Raw genomic sequence first — 12750 nt, 5'->3', positions numbered from 1 at the left:
TACTGTGAATAGCACTTTGTGCTCACTGCAGCAGTACAAAAGTCCAAAAGAGTCCAGCACTTTGTGAATTCCTCTGTGGGTTGTTACAGATCCTGCAGTACAACTGCCAGCTTGTAGAAAACCAATATAATGCCTCTGCATTTAGGACAAACATTTTGTCTTAGCCCCATGAACAAAATTAACTATAAACGTTCATAAAATACTTTTTTTTAATTTTATTGAACTCATACTGGGATTATTAAGGGTGACCGCAGTACATATAAGAACCTGTAACACATCTCAAATTAATAATTAAAATTAAACTACTGAATTTAATTTAGATCACGTGAGTACACCAAAATCGCTGCATTCCAAAACCTTGCAGATTCAAAAGGAATTCATCCGCTCAAACCAGGGAGCGTTGTCTGAACTTATCATGCATAGATCTGTGGAAACTGAGACCCCTGACGGACATGCTGATTTAATGAAAGGTCAAGGGCTGACCTTCAGCTTTTTCACACTGTGTTTAAGTTGTACTGGCTTTAGTTTGTAACAATAGTCTGAATTTTAGATTAGCACCAGTATTCAAGGCCAACAAAAGTGTCTTTGAATATTTCACTTTAAACATCAGCTGTTTAAAATTCCTACACCTTTGAGGCATCCACTTCTCATCTAAGCAGCAATGGTGACGTATTTACTGAGTAGGCCATATCCTGCTGGACGGGATGAGGACTGCTGCCTGATTCAACCCACTTTAACCCCAAACACTAAAAACAGCAAAACAACCTTCCCGCTGATCCAGTCTAGTATGGTCCCTGCATAAAGACAGTGAGGAAGGCCAGTGCTGTAGTTTTAGGCAAAGCTGACATAATGGAGTTATTGGCTCTTTGCACAGATGGCTGTAGGATTTAAAAGCAGGTTAAAAGTTAGGTTTGGGCTCAAGAATAAAGTCGTCTGTTAGAGAGCCCAGAAGATTTGTGATAACACAACCTGACAATAGCTTCTAAAGAGAGGTCAAATCAATCACTTCTGTGGTTTCAGAAAAACTTCAGTTTTTTGACACATTCCTTTGTATTTATTGATTAACTGACAAAATGGTTGCGCAGAAACCTCAATAACGTTGGTATACTGGTGAATCAGAGCACAGACACTCAGAACACATGACTCATTCTGTAGGAGATTTATTAAGGCTTCGAGTGCATGATAACAGAATAATGTCACTAAATACTCAGGTCAGTATTATAGGATACACAGATTTTGTTAATGGTAAGAATTATCACAAAGACATGTGCCAGTAACAGTACTTAACACAGAGATATATTATAAATATTTTCATATGATTTGGATTCTTTACCACAAGACATATGTAAATAATACAAACTTCAATGAATAGAGATTTAGATAAATAACCCACTTGACTTTAATAGATGTGATGTTTTATTGAGATGATGCATCTGATGAGATTTAATCCATTTCTATTGTCACAATTATGAAATGTAAATGTGAGCTGTATATTTATCCCCCAAAAAAATGCAAAAGCAACAGTGAGCAGAATAATTTCTTTGCAAAAAAGGTCTGTCTGTACAAAATAAATAAAAGCAGAGTTATACATGAAAAGATCATTTTACACTATTTAACAATTCTAGGTACAATCTGGTTCCTTCACTGATTTCATTCCTCGCTGAGATGCAGAGGGACAAACAACAACAACAACAGCAACTCGATACAGTGTGGATAAAAGGCATCAGTTGCGTGGGGTATGACACATGCAAGGAATGATTAGGTGGAGCAGGGATGTAGGGCTTCTGCAAGAGTAGAAAAGAGCCGTCCTAAATATCGGAGCACATCTCGGCACACTGTTTGTCTGATATGTGTGTGGCTAGCGACTCAATGATGTCCAACAACAGCAGCTGGCTGAGAGACCTCAGGTTGGGGAGCTTGGATACCTTTGGGAGGGGAGGAGAACAAAAAAAATGAAAAAAAGAACAGCAAATTAAGATAAGACAATGAGTCAAAATGGGGAATAAGCAGCACTTGATTGCTCATGCACAACAAAATGAAGATAAAAGATAAAAAGAAGATAAAAGCTTAACAGAAATACAGCAGAGCTAACACTCCAGTGAAGTAAAGTGAAAATTGAGTGCTTCTTTGTTCCTTTGGATAACAAACAATAATCAGAGCGACACCTCATCGCAATGTGATGAGGTGCTTGTACAGCCGGCCAGCCTGTAAACAGTCTCCTCTTCACGCAGAAGATGGAGGGTGATCCACTAAGAGGCCAAAGGTGTCAGTCTCCCGCAAAGAAGACGGGACTAGAGGGTTAGCTCAGCTGCAGTGAGTGGGCAGCAAACCCCCAGGGCTTCGGATACAAGCCCACCCACCTTGATGAACTGGTGGACAATAATGTGGAGACAGTGCTTCTTCATGTCCAGAGCCTGGGTCTTATCAGCTGCCTCAAGAATCTGAGGGAGGACAGCGAGAGAGAAGTGAGTGAAGAAATGATTTATTTTGTACAAAAGTGAGGGACCGCATTGTCCAATTAGGTCACTGCTCCCCCTGGGCGAAAGCACAATACCTGCAAGACATTCTCCACAGTGACGTTCATCTCGAGATTCTGCTTGCAGTAAGCCTGCAGCCTGTTGTTAGAAAACCCATAGTAATATGGTGCAGCAAACAGATAGCTGTTAATCCAGGGTCAAGGATGAAAACCAATGAAACTTTACTCACTTTAACCAAAAAGTAAGGCTGCGTGCTTCGACAACCCATGTGGCTGAATTTTCAAAAAAGCTTCAGTGTTATTTAGAAACTCGTTATATGAAACATTTAAGGCCTTATTTTGTTTCTGGCAATGATACGTTTATGAATTATTTCATTGTGTCCCTGATCTTATCTACTTATAAACCATTTATAAACATTAACCAACACTTATTCTTAACTTAAACATCAACACTTTCTAACTTACAGATGAAAAGTTCACACCTTTTCTTATGTTAAATGTTGAGTTCTTTTGTGACGAGCCAGCAGTTTTACTGTTAGTGCTACAAACTGTACTCGATACAAATGTCTCTGTAGGAATATGTTGTTTTTTTTAAGATCTGAACAGAAGTAAAGATATTTGACGGGTTTTTTTTACATTTTAAAGTTTTAAGTTTTAAATTAATTAATTAATTGTTGTTATCATTATTATTATTTCACAGGCTACTTTGCCTTCAATTGAGTTACTCATTTCCTTTTTATTTAAATTTGCAGAAATGTTAAAGTAAAAAAACAAACAAAAAACTCTCGACAACTGAAAAGGATACAGGGAATCCTCTGGAGGCATGTTCACGTCACCATAGTAAATATAACGCAGCATCGACTCAAAGGCCTGCTTACTCGGGACCATCTCACCGATGGATATATTTACCTGACCGTCCACGGGCATGAAGGAGCGGAACATTGCCTCAAAGTAACTGAGGAGTAACAGCATAAAAAGGATAAGTCACATCATTAAGCTGAAATGGACCATGACCAACTGTGATACAACGTCAAGCCATTACAGAAAGCAATCAAATCTAAGAGTCAACTATTGGCAAAGGAGCATAAAATCCACATTAAATCCAATTCAGCTTAAGTAAGGTACCAAAAATACAAAACAAAAACAAAACAACCCATCCATAAAATCTACACTGATCTACCTGGATCGAGCTGCCAGTATGGCTTTGTGTGCAGGCCGTGGGTGACCATCTAACAGCAGAATAATGTCACAAAACTCAAAGCCGCTTCCCTCCAGGTAGGCCTTCATGTCCTGCACCAGGGAGGTCCCGATGTCCACAGGCTGGTCAGAGTACACCCTAGGAGGAGGCTGCTGCTTTCGTCGCACAATCTCCACTATCAGGGGAGTGGAGAGATGCTCGAACTCTTTTGTCATGATAACCTGGTTAAAGTGTGACTCCTTAACCACAAAATTAAGGCAATGTTCCTGAAGAAAGAAAAAAGATGTTGGTATTAGTGCCATAATAACAAATCCTTTTCCTGTCCTAGGCATCTCTGATCTTAAAGAGTGACTCAGTACCAAGCTGGCTCTGAGCGACATCCTTTGCTACTGTAAACTGAGAGCTTTTAGACCAGTGGTTCTCACACTTTAGAAATCACAAAAAGGTTCACACCACAAATATCATAAGCAGGACAGCATCCACAAACTCTTGTTTGTTTATTTTCCAGACTTAAGTCATATTCATTTAACTTGGCGTCACTCCATGTTTTTACCCTGGTCGTCCATGTTCCAGCTCAACAGTTTGAAAATCAGTGAAATTAAGAAACTTTAACCACTAGATGTCAGTATAAGACGCTTTTCAGCTGTTAACATTTAATCTGGATGTACCTTGAGCTGGTCGAGCTGCAGTTTGTTGGCGTTTTCACAGACACTGAGAACATTCTGCAGGTCAACTGATGCTTCAATGTACTGCACACAGAGCTGCTCCAGCCGGGAAAGCTTAAAGCTAAGGGCCAGTTTGTACACATCCATAATCAGGAGAACATCCTGCACATGACCTGTGTAGACAGATACACACAAGAATAAACATTTTCCCTCTCTTTTGCAGCAAGACCGGTAACAACCAAACGTGAGAAGCATGAGTAGAGTGGTACCTCTGCGAGGGTACTGGATCTTGTCTGTGTAGAGAAACTGCATTAAGACTTCAAAAGGCTGAGCCTCCGCTTCTCTGATGGATACCTCCAGCAGCGGCTGTGTGCCCGATGGCCTGTTGCCTGCTGGCATATCCTTTGGGCCTCCAGCTGCTCCTTCATCCTCACTGCTCTCCTGTTTTGTTTTCTGTAAGACAGTAAAGTAAGCAACTATCATTCTGGCTCAGTGAATACACCAGTGACCCATTACTCTTACAAATGCTTATATGAATACATCGTGATGCCTCAGACCAACAAGCTTAGATAAACATGATCATTAAAGCATTGAACGCGCAATATTTATGTTGCTGCACCTTTTCTGTAGCGAAAGCCTCACTGAGTTTTCATAGAATTGAAATTTAGAGAATGTAGCTCAACATCCACCTCACAGTCCATTACATTTCACGGGTTACTGCCCATTAAATGATAACTGGGATCTAGACTTTGAGCACAATTTGGGTGAAGACCCAATTAGGTGAACATTAAGTTTGATTCAATTCTGACCAATACTGTAGGAGTAGATATTCTTGTGAACTGTGGATGGACGACAGACACCTTGCCACGGCTGGATGAGCTGAAAATGAACTAAAATGATTACATTTGCAGCTTCAGTTTGCACATTAAGTCTGAATTGAGTTAATTTTCTATAAATATGAGTGTCTGAAAAAAATACGACCAATAACCTCTTGATTTTCCCCTTCAACACTATTGTTGGACAAATACCAAACACTAGCCTTTTATTACAGATAATTACCAAATCATTACTCTTTCTTTATGACAATATCTCCACTCTAACCTATTTCAGTGGGGATGGAGACCAACCAATCATGATGTGATCACGACTAATTGTGTGCCCTGCGGTGCACATTGTTTTAAAATGTAAAACACAGCTTGAAGAGTGCAGGTTGGAGGATTCAATTCTTAACCCTTCAGCTTTTTGTGCTGTTTTGAGCCATTTAATATTTGAATTGTGACACAGGTGCTCGAAGTTATGTCACCACTTCAAAGTGTTTCTGATTTCCAAGATGTGGGATAGGTTACAGAGTTACATGATCAGCCTGATTTTTCATATTTATAAATATCTTCTGAGGTCACTGACAGTCTTGTATGTGTCAGAGGAGATGTACTTGCTGCATTGTCCTAACCTGTCGCTGCCTATCTCGAGCCTGCAGGATTTTCTTCCGCAACCACTGACATCTTGCAGTCACTATGGCGATATGCCCCAAGACTCTCTCTTCACTCTGCAAACAAGACAACAATGAGTCAGACAAGTGGAAAAAAACAAGTTTTGCAGATCATGTGTGAGTCACTATGAATTTCAAAAATTGCCTTTGGGCTTTTGAGCCTTTATTACAACAAGACAGCTGATAAAGCTGGGGGACAGGGCAATAGGAAGCAATGTAACCAAAGGGCCTAGGACAGATTTGATCCTAGGGCCCTGCAATAACCTCAGACTATACTGGTCACCTGCTCAACCCAGGTAGTTATATTTGAAATTTTAATCAGCAGTTTAGAGGCTTGGCTTCCAGTTTTACAGCAATGAAAACTCACCTCGCCCAGAATGAACTCCACATCACAGAACTGACGGTTCTCCCATAGTTTGCCATAATCCTCATGGAGGGTACACTTTGGGTAGCATGAAAACTACAAAAGTGGAAGTTTTAGTAATCAATCATAAGGGAGGACAGACTTTTTAACTATGGTGGTATATCTTAGCAATGAGGTGATTTGACACCAACCTGGAATCTGTACATCTCCCCACTGCGGACATTGTTGTCCACAGTCCCACCAAAGATGTACATGGCATCCAGAATCACAGCAGCAGCATGGAAGAGTCTCCCACTGGGCATCTGAGAAAAAACAAAAACAAAAAAAGAAGATAGAGTTTAATTACATATCTGTAAAATTCACCAACATGTGTTTTATATTCCTATCTAGGGTGACACAAAAGGAACACCATACCACTATGATTTACAATAATATAAGCTGTCTTGCACAAATTTCAGTAACAAAATGCAGACTGTCCACAGCAGGGGTCATCGCTCAAAATAAGCATCACACTCGCGAAGCCGGTATACCCGCCGAAACGCAGTGCATTTATTTCAACCCCAGGTAGGCCAATTATGGATCTTCGGATCCACATTATGTCAGCAGCTATTCTCCACCGTGAACTATGTTAAAAACAAACACCGCCCATGCCTCACAGATGACAGCTTACAGTCCTGCGTAAAGATGAAAGTGACTTCGTACAGCCCCGATTTGCAGACGCTGTGCGCAGAGGTTCAGGAGCAGAAGTCCCATTGTAAACATACCACGGCAGACCCGACGATGTTTCCATGAACACGCTTTTCAGCATCTCTTTATTGACCACTTTTCACACACGGTTGCTGTACGCATACAGCCGGCTGTAGCTTTTCAGCTCACAGCCCGACAACACAACAGCAGAGAGCACAGACTTTAAGGCGGCGAGGCGTAATTGCGGGTGCCGCTCAGGTGAGTCCGACTCCCATGCAGCGGCACTGCAGACCACGCCCACACATTAACCAGGTAAAATAAATATTTATGCAGAATTTTGCAAATATTTATTTTTCATTTTTTTTGTAGCATAGTGATTTTTTTCCAATTATTTTTTAAAATTCAGGTCAAGGCTCCGCTACGTTCCAAAAGCCCAAAGGCGATATAAGGGTGGCGGCTCACAACAGTTTTTCTTTGCTACATGGATCATTTAAGTTCAGCTTTTAAATTCATTTAAGAGACCTTCAACTGAGTGTCTTTCCTTTTTGTTATATTTCTTTAAGAGTTCAAAATGTGTTAATTACATAAATAAAATGTAATTTTCTCTGTAGCACTTCATGGATTTCATAAGCAACACACTTTAGTTGCTCTGTGGATTCTTTTAAAAAGCAGTTAAAAACTTTTCTGTTCAAACAAGCCTTTTGTTGATCTATGTATTTTATATTCTTTACATTATTTACATTTGATCTTTTACATTGTGTATAATGTCTATTGATTGTATTGTTTATTTTAATCTTTGTGTACAGCGCTTTGTGACTGCCTGTCTGTGAAAAGCGCTTAATAAATAAACTTTACTTACTTAAGTTGTTCACACAAAGCATAAAGGTAAAAAAAACAATATATACAGTGTTATCTTCATTTTAGATGTCAAAAAGTATTTGCGGCTCCCAGTGTTTTCTTTTGCGTGGAAACCGGGTCCAAGTGGCTCTTTGGGTGTTAAAGGTTGCAGACCCCTGGGCTACAGCAACGAACTAAACTCAAAATGACTCACCACTCAACAGCCTTTCCAAACATATTATGTTTGCATTACATAAAGAAGTAGTACAATAGATAGGAATGGAACGTACAGGAACAAAGTCTTCTCGTTTAATAATTTACTGTCCTAATAAAAATATTTGTGATATCATTCATCTACCTCCATAACATAGTTCTTTGTGTCAACAAATGAATGATATCACACAAACAATGAAAGTTTTCCAAATTTTTTCATACCTCACTGTCATGGCTGGGTTGAATCACCTCCCAGGTCTGAGAGTCAACATCATAGCAGTGCAGCTCATTGGGCAGGGTGTTGTCAGCAGCACCTCCAAATACATACAGGTGGCGGTCAAAGGCAACCATAGTGTGTCCATAGCGCCTCTGCGGAGGTGGAGGGGAGCCCCGCAGCAAATGTTCAGTTGGTATACGTGTCCACCTGAGAAAATGGGAGTTATGAGTGTCAGGTAATGCTGGTAAATATAGTATAAGTAGCTGAATGATATATAAAAAAAAAAAGGGTTCTGCTTACATGTGGCCTTGGAACTCAAACTGAAAGAGGTTGTTAGTAATTTTGGCTCCACTCTGTCCAGAAAACACAAACATCTTGTCCCTGCATACGGCGACAGGGAAGTTGCAGCAAGACGGCGGAATTTCACCACTCTGATCGATCTGATGGACACAAAGACAGACGTGAACGCTGACCAAGGGTTTCTGAGTCTTTAACTTTAAATGTTGTTCTCTTTTGTTGTGAAAATGAATTAAACATACCTCTTCCCAGCACGCGTGCTCTCGGTCCTGCAGACTGATGGTCCACATGTCGTTCAACCTATACGTGGGCGAAATAGTCACCAAGGTTATGCACAAAAATAAATACATCTGCAGAAAATGAAAACAAAAAAAAAATTCATGCATACCTGGCATTTCCATCATAACCAGCAAATATCCAGAGTTTATCACTGTAGACTGTGGCCCCATGTGCAGATCTGGCCACTGGCAAGCTGGAACAGAGATTCACAGTCAACACTTAAGCATAGTCCCAGACTAAACTTTTATTTGCCTCTGTACCTCAAAGGTCCCTGCAAAGACTTAAAACAGTTGTAGATTTTGCTTGTCCTGGATTAAAATAAGCTGTCCGCAAGACTGTGGATTAGAGATACTATGGGATCCATTTTTGAAGTAGGTGGGCTTAACTTTTATCAGCAATTTTGCGAAGAATCACAGACTACTTGGAATATCTAAAAAACCCCACCAACCATCTATTACATCATGTTGATGACATACGTTTGCAGGGCCATTTTTGAACTGATGAGGGTTTAAGCCTTTAAAGCAGGGGTGGGGAACTCCAAGGCTCAAGGGCCGGTGTTTTCAGTATCAACCTGCAGGACACCGACCTTTGAGTCCTGGCGTTCCCCACCTCTGCTTTAAAATGACCGACCAAAAGAACTCTGTCTAGGCCAACTTGAAGATACTGATGTTAATAAGCATCAACTACAGCTAAACGCAGAACTGTAATGCTTATTCATGTACTGTAAAATTATTTTGTGTAATTAATTTTTTGATTGCCCAGTTAAGAAGCCACAAAAAGCATAAAATTTTTATTAAAAAGCTGATGCAGAGACAAATTGATATGTACTTGTGGCTGGATCATTAACTTTGGTGTGAGTGCAGGCAAGTAGAGGATTGGGGAGTGGGGGCTGTCATGCTAGGACATAGTAGAAGGCAACTGTGCACAGTGTGAGCTCCTCTAAAGTTTTAGTTCAGCCAGTAAACATAAAGGCACATGCCAAACGCGCCCACAGTTTTTCCAACATATTTTATCCTCCAGACAACCTAAAGCACAGGTGTTGAACTCCAGGCCTTGAGGGTCGGTGTCCTGCAAGTTTTAGATGTGTCCTTGATCCAACACAGCTGATTTAACTATTTTACTATTCTTATTGTATATATTGTATATCTTATATCTTATTCATCTGTTCCTCTGTCTCCTGCTGCTTTGAGCATGTACATGACAAAAGAATTCCCCTCGGGATAAATAAAGTTATTCTTATTCTTATTCTTGTTCTTAAGTGGCTAAATGACCTCCTCAACATGAGTTGAAGTTCTCCAGAGGCCTGATAATGAACTAATCATTTGATTCGGATGTGTTGACCCAGGGTGAGATCTAAAACCTGCAGGACACTGGCCCTCAAGGCCTGGAGTTCGACACCCCTGACCTAAAGTATTAAGGGTGGAAAAACCACGGAGGCAAGATACAATAATATCATGGGACACAATAACAATGACAATGTTTGGTCATTATTAAAAAGAAACAAGTTAATACATTACCTTCCCTCCACTTTCCATTCAGTCCACTGTCCTGTAGCAAACTTGTACTCAAAAAGGTCATTTTTGTTTTTCAGGTTTGAATTTGAGTAAATGTCTCCAGTGTAGCCCCCTAGAAAATATCAAAGTTGAACATTACAAAAATGCCACCAGAGTTTAAAATGGATAAAATAAAGGACTTTTATAGATAATTAAGGATTTACCAAATACAAACATGCTGCTGCCATAGACCACAGCTGAGTGGTGGTATCTGGGGGCAGGTGGCGTTCCAGTGGTGAAAGCTCTGTGAATTATAGACATGTGTCAACTTCTATTTTATTATACGGTTAAGATTGTGTATGTTTTATATATACTCTGGCTGATTTGGTGTCTTGTATTGTAATACTTTCAAAAAAAGTGTCCACTGTGGAAATAAGCTGATCTTTATGATTACTTTTTAGTGCTCCTTGTTCTGATACTCACTGCATGCACACTATGATGGTCTTAAAATGTAAATATGTGTTAATCTGGGATATTCCGTGGATTGTGATATGTATTGCAACAAAGTAAAATCAAATCAACTGTGGCTGTGAGGCTATAGCCTTACCGACACCAGGAACAATCCTTCACATCAAAGCGGAGGAGATCATTCAGCATGTTTTTGCTGTTGGGTGACACAGAATTCTCACATACATATAATAACTAATACATATATCTGAAAAATGTCTGCAAAGTCTTGTAGCCCTTACCCATTGTCTCCCCCGAACACATATATTGCATCTCTGTAAGCCACCACAGTGTGTTTGCTGCGCCTGCGTGAAGCCGCATGAAGTTCAATAAGACCACAGGTATTCAGTTTGAGTGAAGATGCTGCTGCTCATCTGTCCACACCTTACCTTGCACCAACAAACTCATCGCACGGAGGGAGTCTTCTCCAGCGATGAACAGTCTCAAATGGGCCGAAATTAAGTGTCAAATATTCCACGCTGTCAGAGCAGCTGTGGTCGAAATCAACACTCGGAGCCACTTTAGTTGACTTACAGGACATGTTTTTGCTAATTCCCCGGCTCAATCAGATGTCAGGGCCACTCATCTGCAGGGACGTGAACGATTAACGACGCTGTTAATGCCCCAGCATAAGTGCTAATACTTGTGTCACCACATGTAAATCTGGAGTGACATTGGTACTACTCTTACCCAAGTCTTCTTTGTTAAAGACTGAGGCTGTTGTCCTCCAGAGAACTGTTAGCTACAAAAAAGCTCAGCTAATCCTGGCTAGCTAGCTAGCCTCTAGCTAATGCTACGCCCCAAAACTAGCAACATGAAGAAGAAAACGACAAGTTAACGAACAACGCTAACGTTGCGCTAAAACATCTGGCTAACCGGTTCGATACCTACGATGTCATGATATTAGACACTAAAAACAACACCAAGAAATCAAAAGCAGTGGTAAATCCACGCCCCCCACAACCCTGCGGGTACTTCACTTCCTGTAATGTTGAAAAGGCGGAGTCAAAATGCTTTCAGTCCTGTAATCTTGAGTAGTATGTGCACATTTGAAGTTGACATGAAACACTATATATAGTACCTATAGGTATTAACGTTAATTTACAGTTTGGAGCCCTACTCTAAAAACCTGTCATAGATTTAACACCGTCTGTAAAGCTGGAATTTGGAAAAGAGTCTTTGAAATTAAAGATTTTAAAGCACGTTAAGCACCATCTTGTGCCAGTATAGAATGTGATATCGCTGAGTTGCTCGGTTGGTTGTAGACACATTAGTTTAGTTTATGTTAGCTAACTAGTGACAGAATCAATAACCCAAAAGTAAAAAAAACAAAGAAAGAAAATAAGGAAACTAAAGCTAAAAAAGCAGCAGTCACTCATTGCTGCTCCTGGTAGCAGCAATGAGTTTTATGTTAAAAACAAGGATATAGTGTCCACTTTCACTCTTTTTCTCTGAAGCAGTAAGTGGTTCTCTGTTGTTAGCTAGCTGGACTGAAAAGGGGTTATAGATAACTTAATAAATGAGGGTTTTGTGAAGGATGGCCTGTTTGAGTCAGGTGCCCCAGTGGCTCACCAAACTGCAAAGCAGGAGTCAGACAAAATCCCCTCTGTGTTTGATTTTTCCTTGTCTGTTCGGTTGGACACACCGAGCAGAGAAATCAACAGGCAAAGCAGATGTCTACAAGATGTGATCATTAGTATTATATGTATTAAAATGATCTCTTTTCCCAAGCATATCATGTTTTATCAGCATACAGGGTTACCACATGCGCATCACACCACAAACTTAACTAAGTGTCTTACCAAAGCATGACCGGGAATCCTGACATCCATAAACATGTCTGCATGAACAATAGATTGATGTATGCAACAGACAAAAGAAAAAATATTGTTTTGGCTTGGAACTTATTATTTTACAAAAGAAGAAGACTAACGTCGATTTTTTTTTTCCATGCAAAGAACTTAAACAAGCTCTCCTTCAAGGAACCTAAAACTTTAAAAGTTATTGGTTCTCTCACGAGTTAGCTAA

General features: G+C 40.1%; 1 protein-coding gene across 3 annotated transcripts; it reads right to left on the bottom strand.

Annotated features, from left to right (window-relative positions):
• Positions 1–1144: 1144 nt before the first annotated feature.
• lztr1 (leucine-zipper-like transcription regulator 1) lies at positions 1145–12543 on the bottom strand. Of its 3 annotated transcripts, none has more exons than XM_039621154.1 (20): positions 12525–12543; positions 11112–11308; positions 10965–11027; positions 10823–10879; positions 10440–10519; positions 10240–10348; positions 8832–8915; positions 8686–8743; positions 8447–8586; positions 8152–8353; positions 6384–6494; positions 6196–6288; positions 5790–5885; positions 4609–4792; positions 4343–4512; positions 3657–3940; positions 3282–3431; positions 2555–2660; positions 2361–2441; positions 1145–1925 (listed from the first exon to the last, which is right to left on the bottom strand). In XM_039621154.1, exons 2-20 carry the CDS (start codon positions 11261–11263, stop codon positions 1809–1811), a joined length of 2337 nt encoding a protein of 778 aa, XP_039477088.1. In that variant the 5' UTR covers positions 11264–11308; positions 12525–12543; the 3' UTR covers positions 1145–1808. The 3 variants fall into 3 exon arrangements, with proteins under 3 accessions (XP_039477088.1, XP_031611298.1, XP_031611297.1); XM_031755438.2 differs by lacking the exon at positions 12525–12543 and adding an exon at positions 11413–11755; XM_031755437.2 differs by lacking the exon at positions 12525–12543 and having other exon boundaries at positions 11112–11755.
• Between the last annotated feature and the right edge of the window lie 207 nt (positions 12544–12750).

Source organism: Oreochromis aureus, linkage group 12, assembly GCF_013358895.1.
Source record: "Oreochromis aureus strain Israel breed Guangdong linkage group 12, ZZ_aureus, whole genome shotgun sequence".
NCBI classification, from domain to species: Eukaryota; Metazoa; Chordata; class Actinopteri; order Cichliformes; family Cichlidae; genus Oreochromis; species Oreochromis aureus.
Note: the sequence above shows the minus strand (reverse complement) of the source record. Positions and strands in the feature narration are given on the sequence as shown.

Excerpts from the sequence above, each read along its gene's own strand:
- lztr1 (XM_039621154.1), bottom strand. The coding sequence starts at position 11,263 with ATGTCCTGTAAGTCAACTAAAGTGGCTCCGAGTGTTGATTTCGACCAC. Across the intron at positions 8,744-8,831 it reads GGTTATGATGGAAATGCCAG|GTTGAACGACATGTGGACCA; the intron begins GTATGCATGAAT and ends GCCCACGTATAG. Across the intron at positions 8,354-8,446 it reads TTTGAGTTCCAAGGCCACAT|GTGGACACGTATACCAACTG; the intron begins GTAAGCAGAACC and ends CCATTTTCTCAG.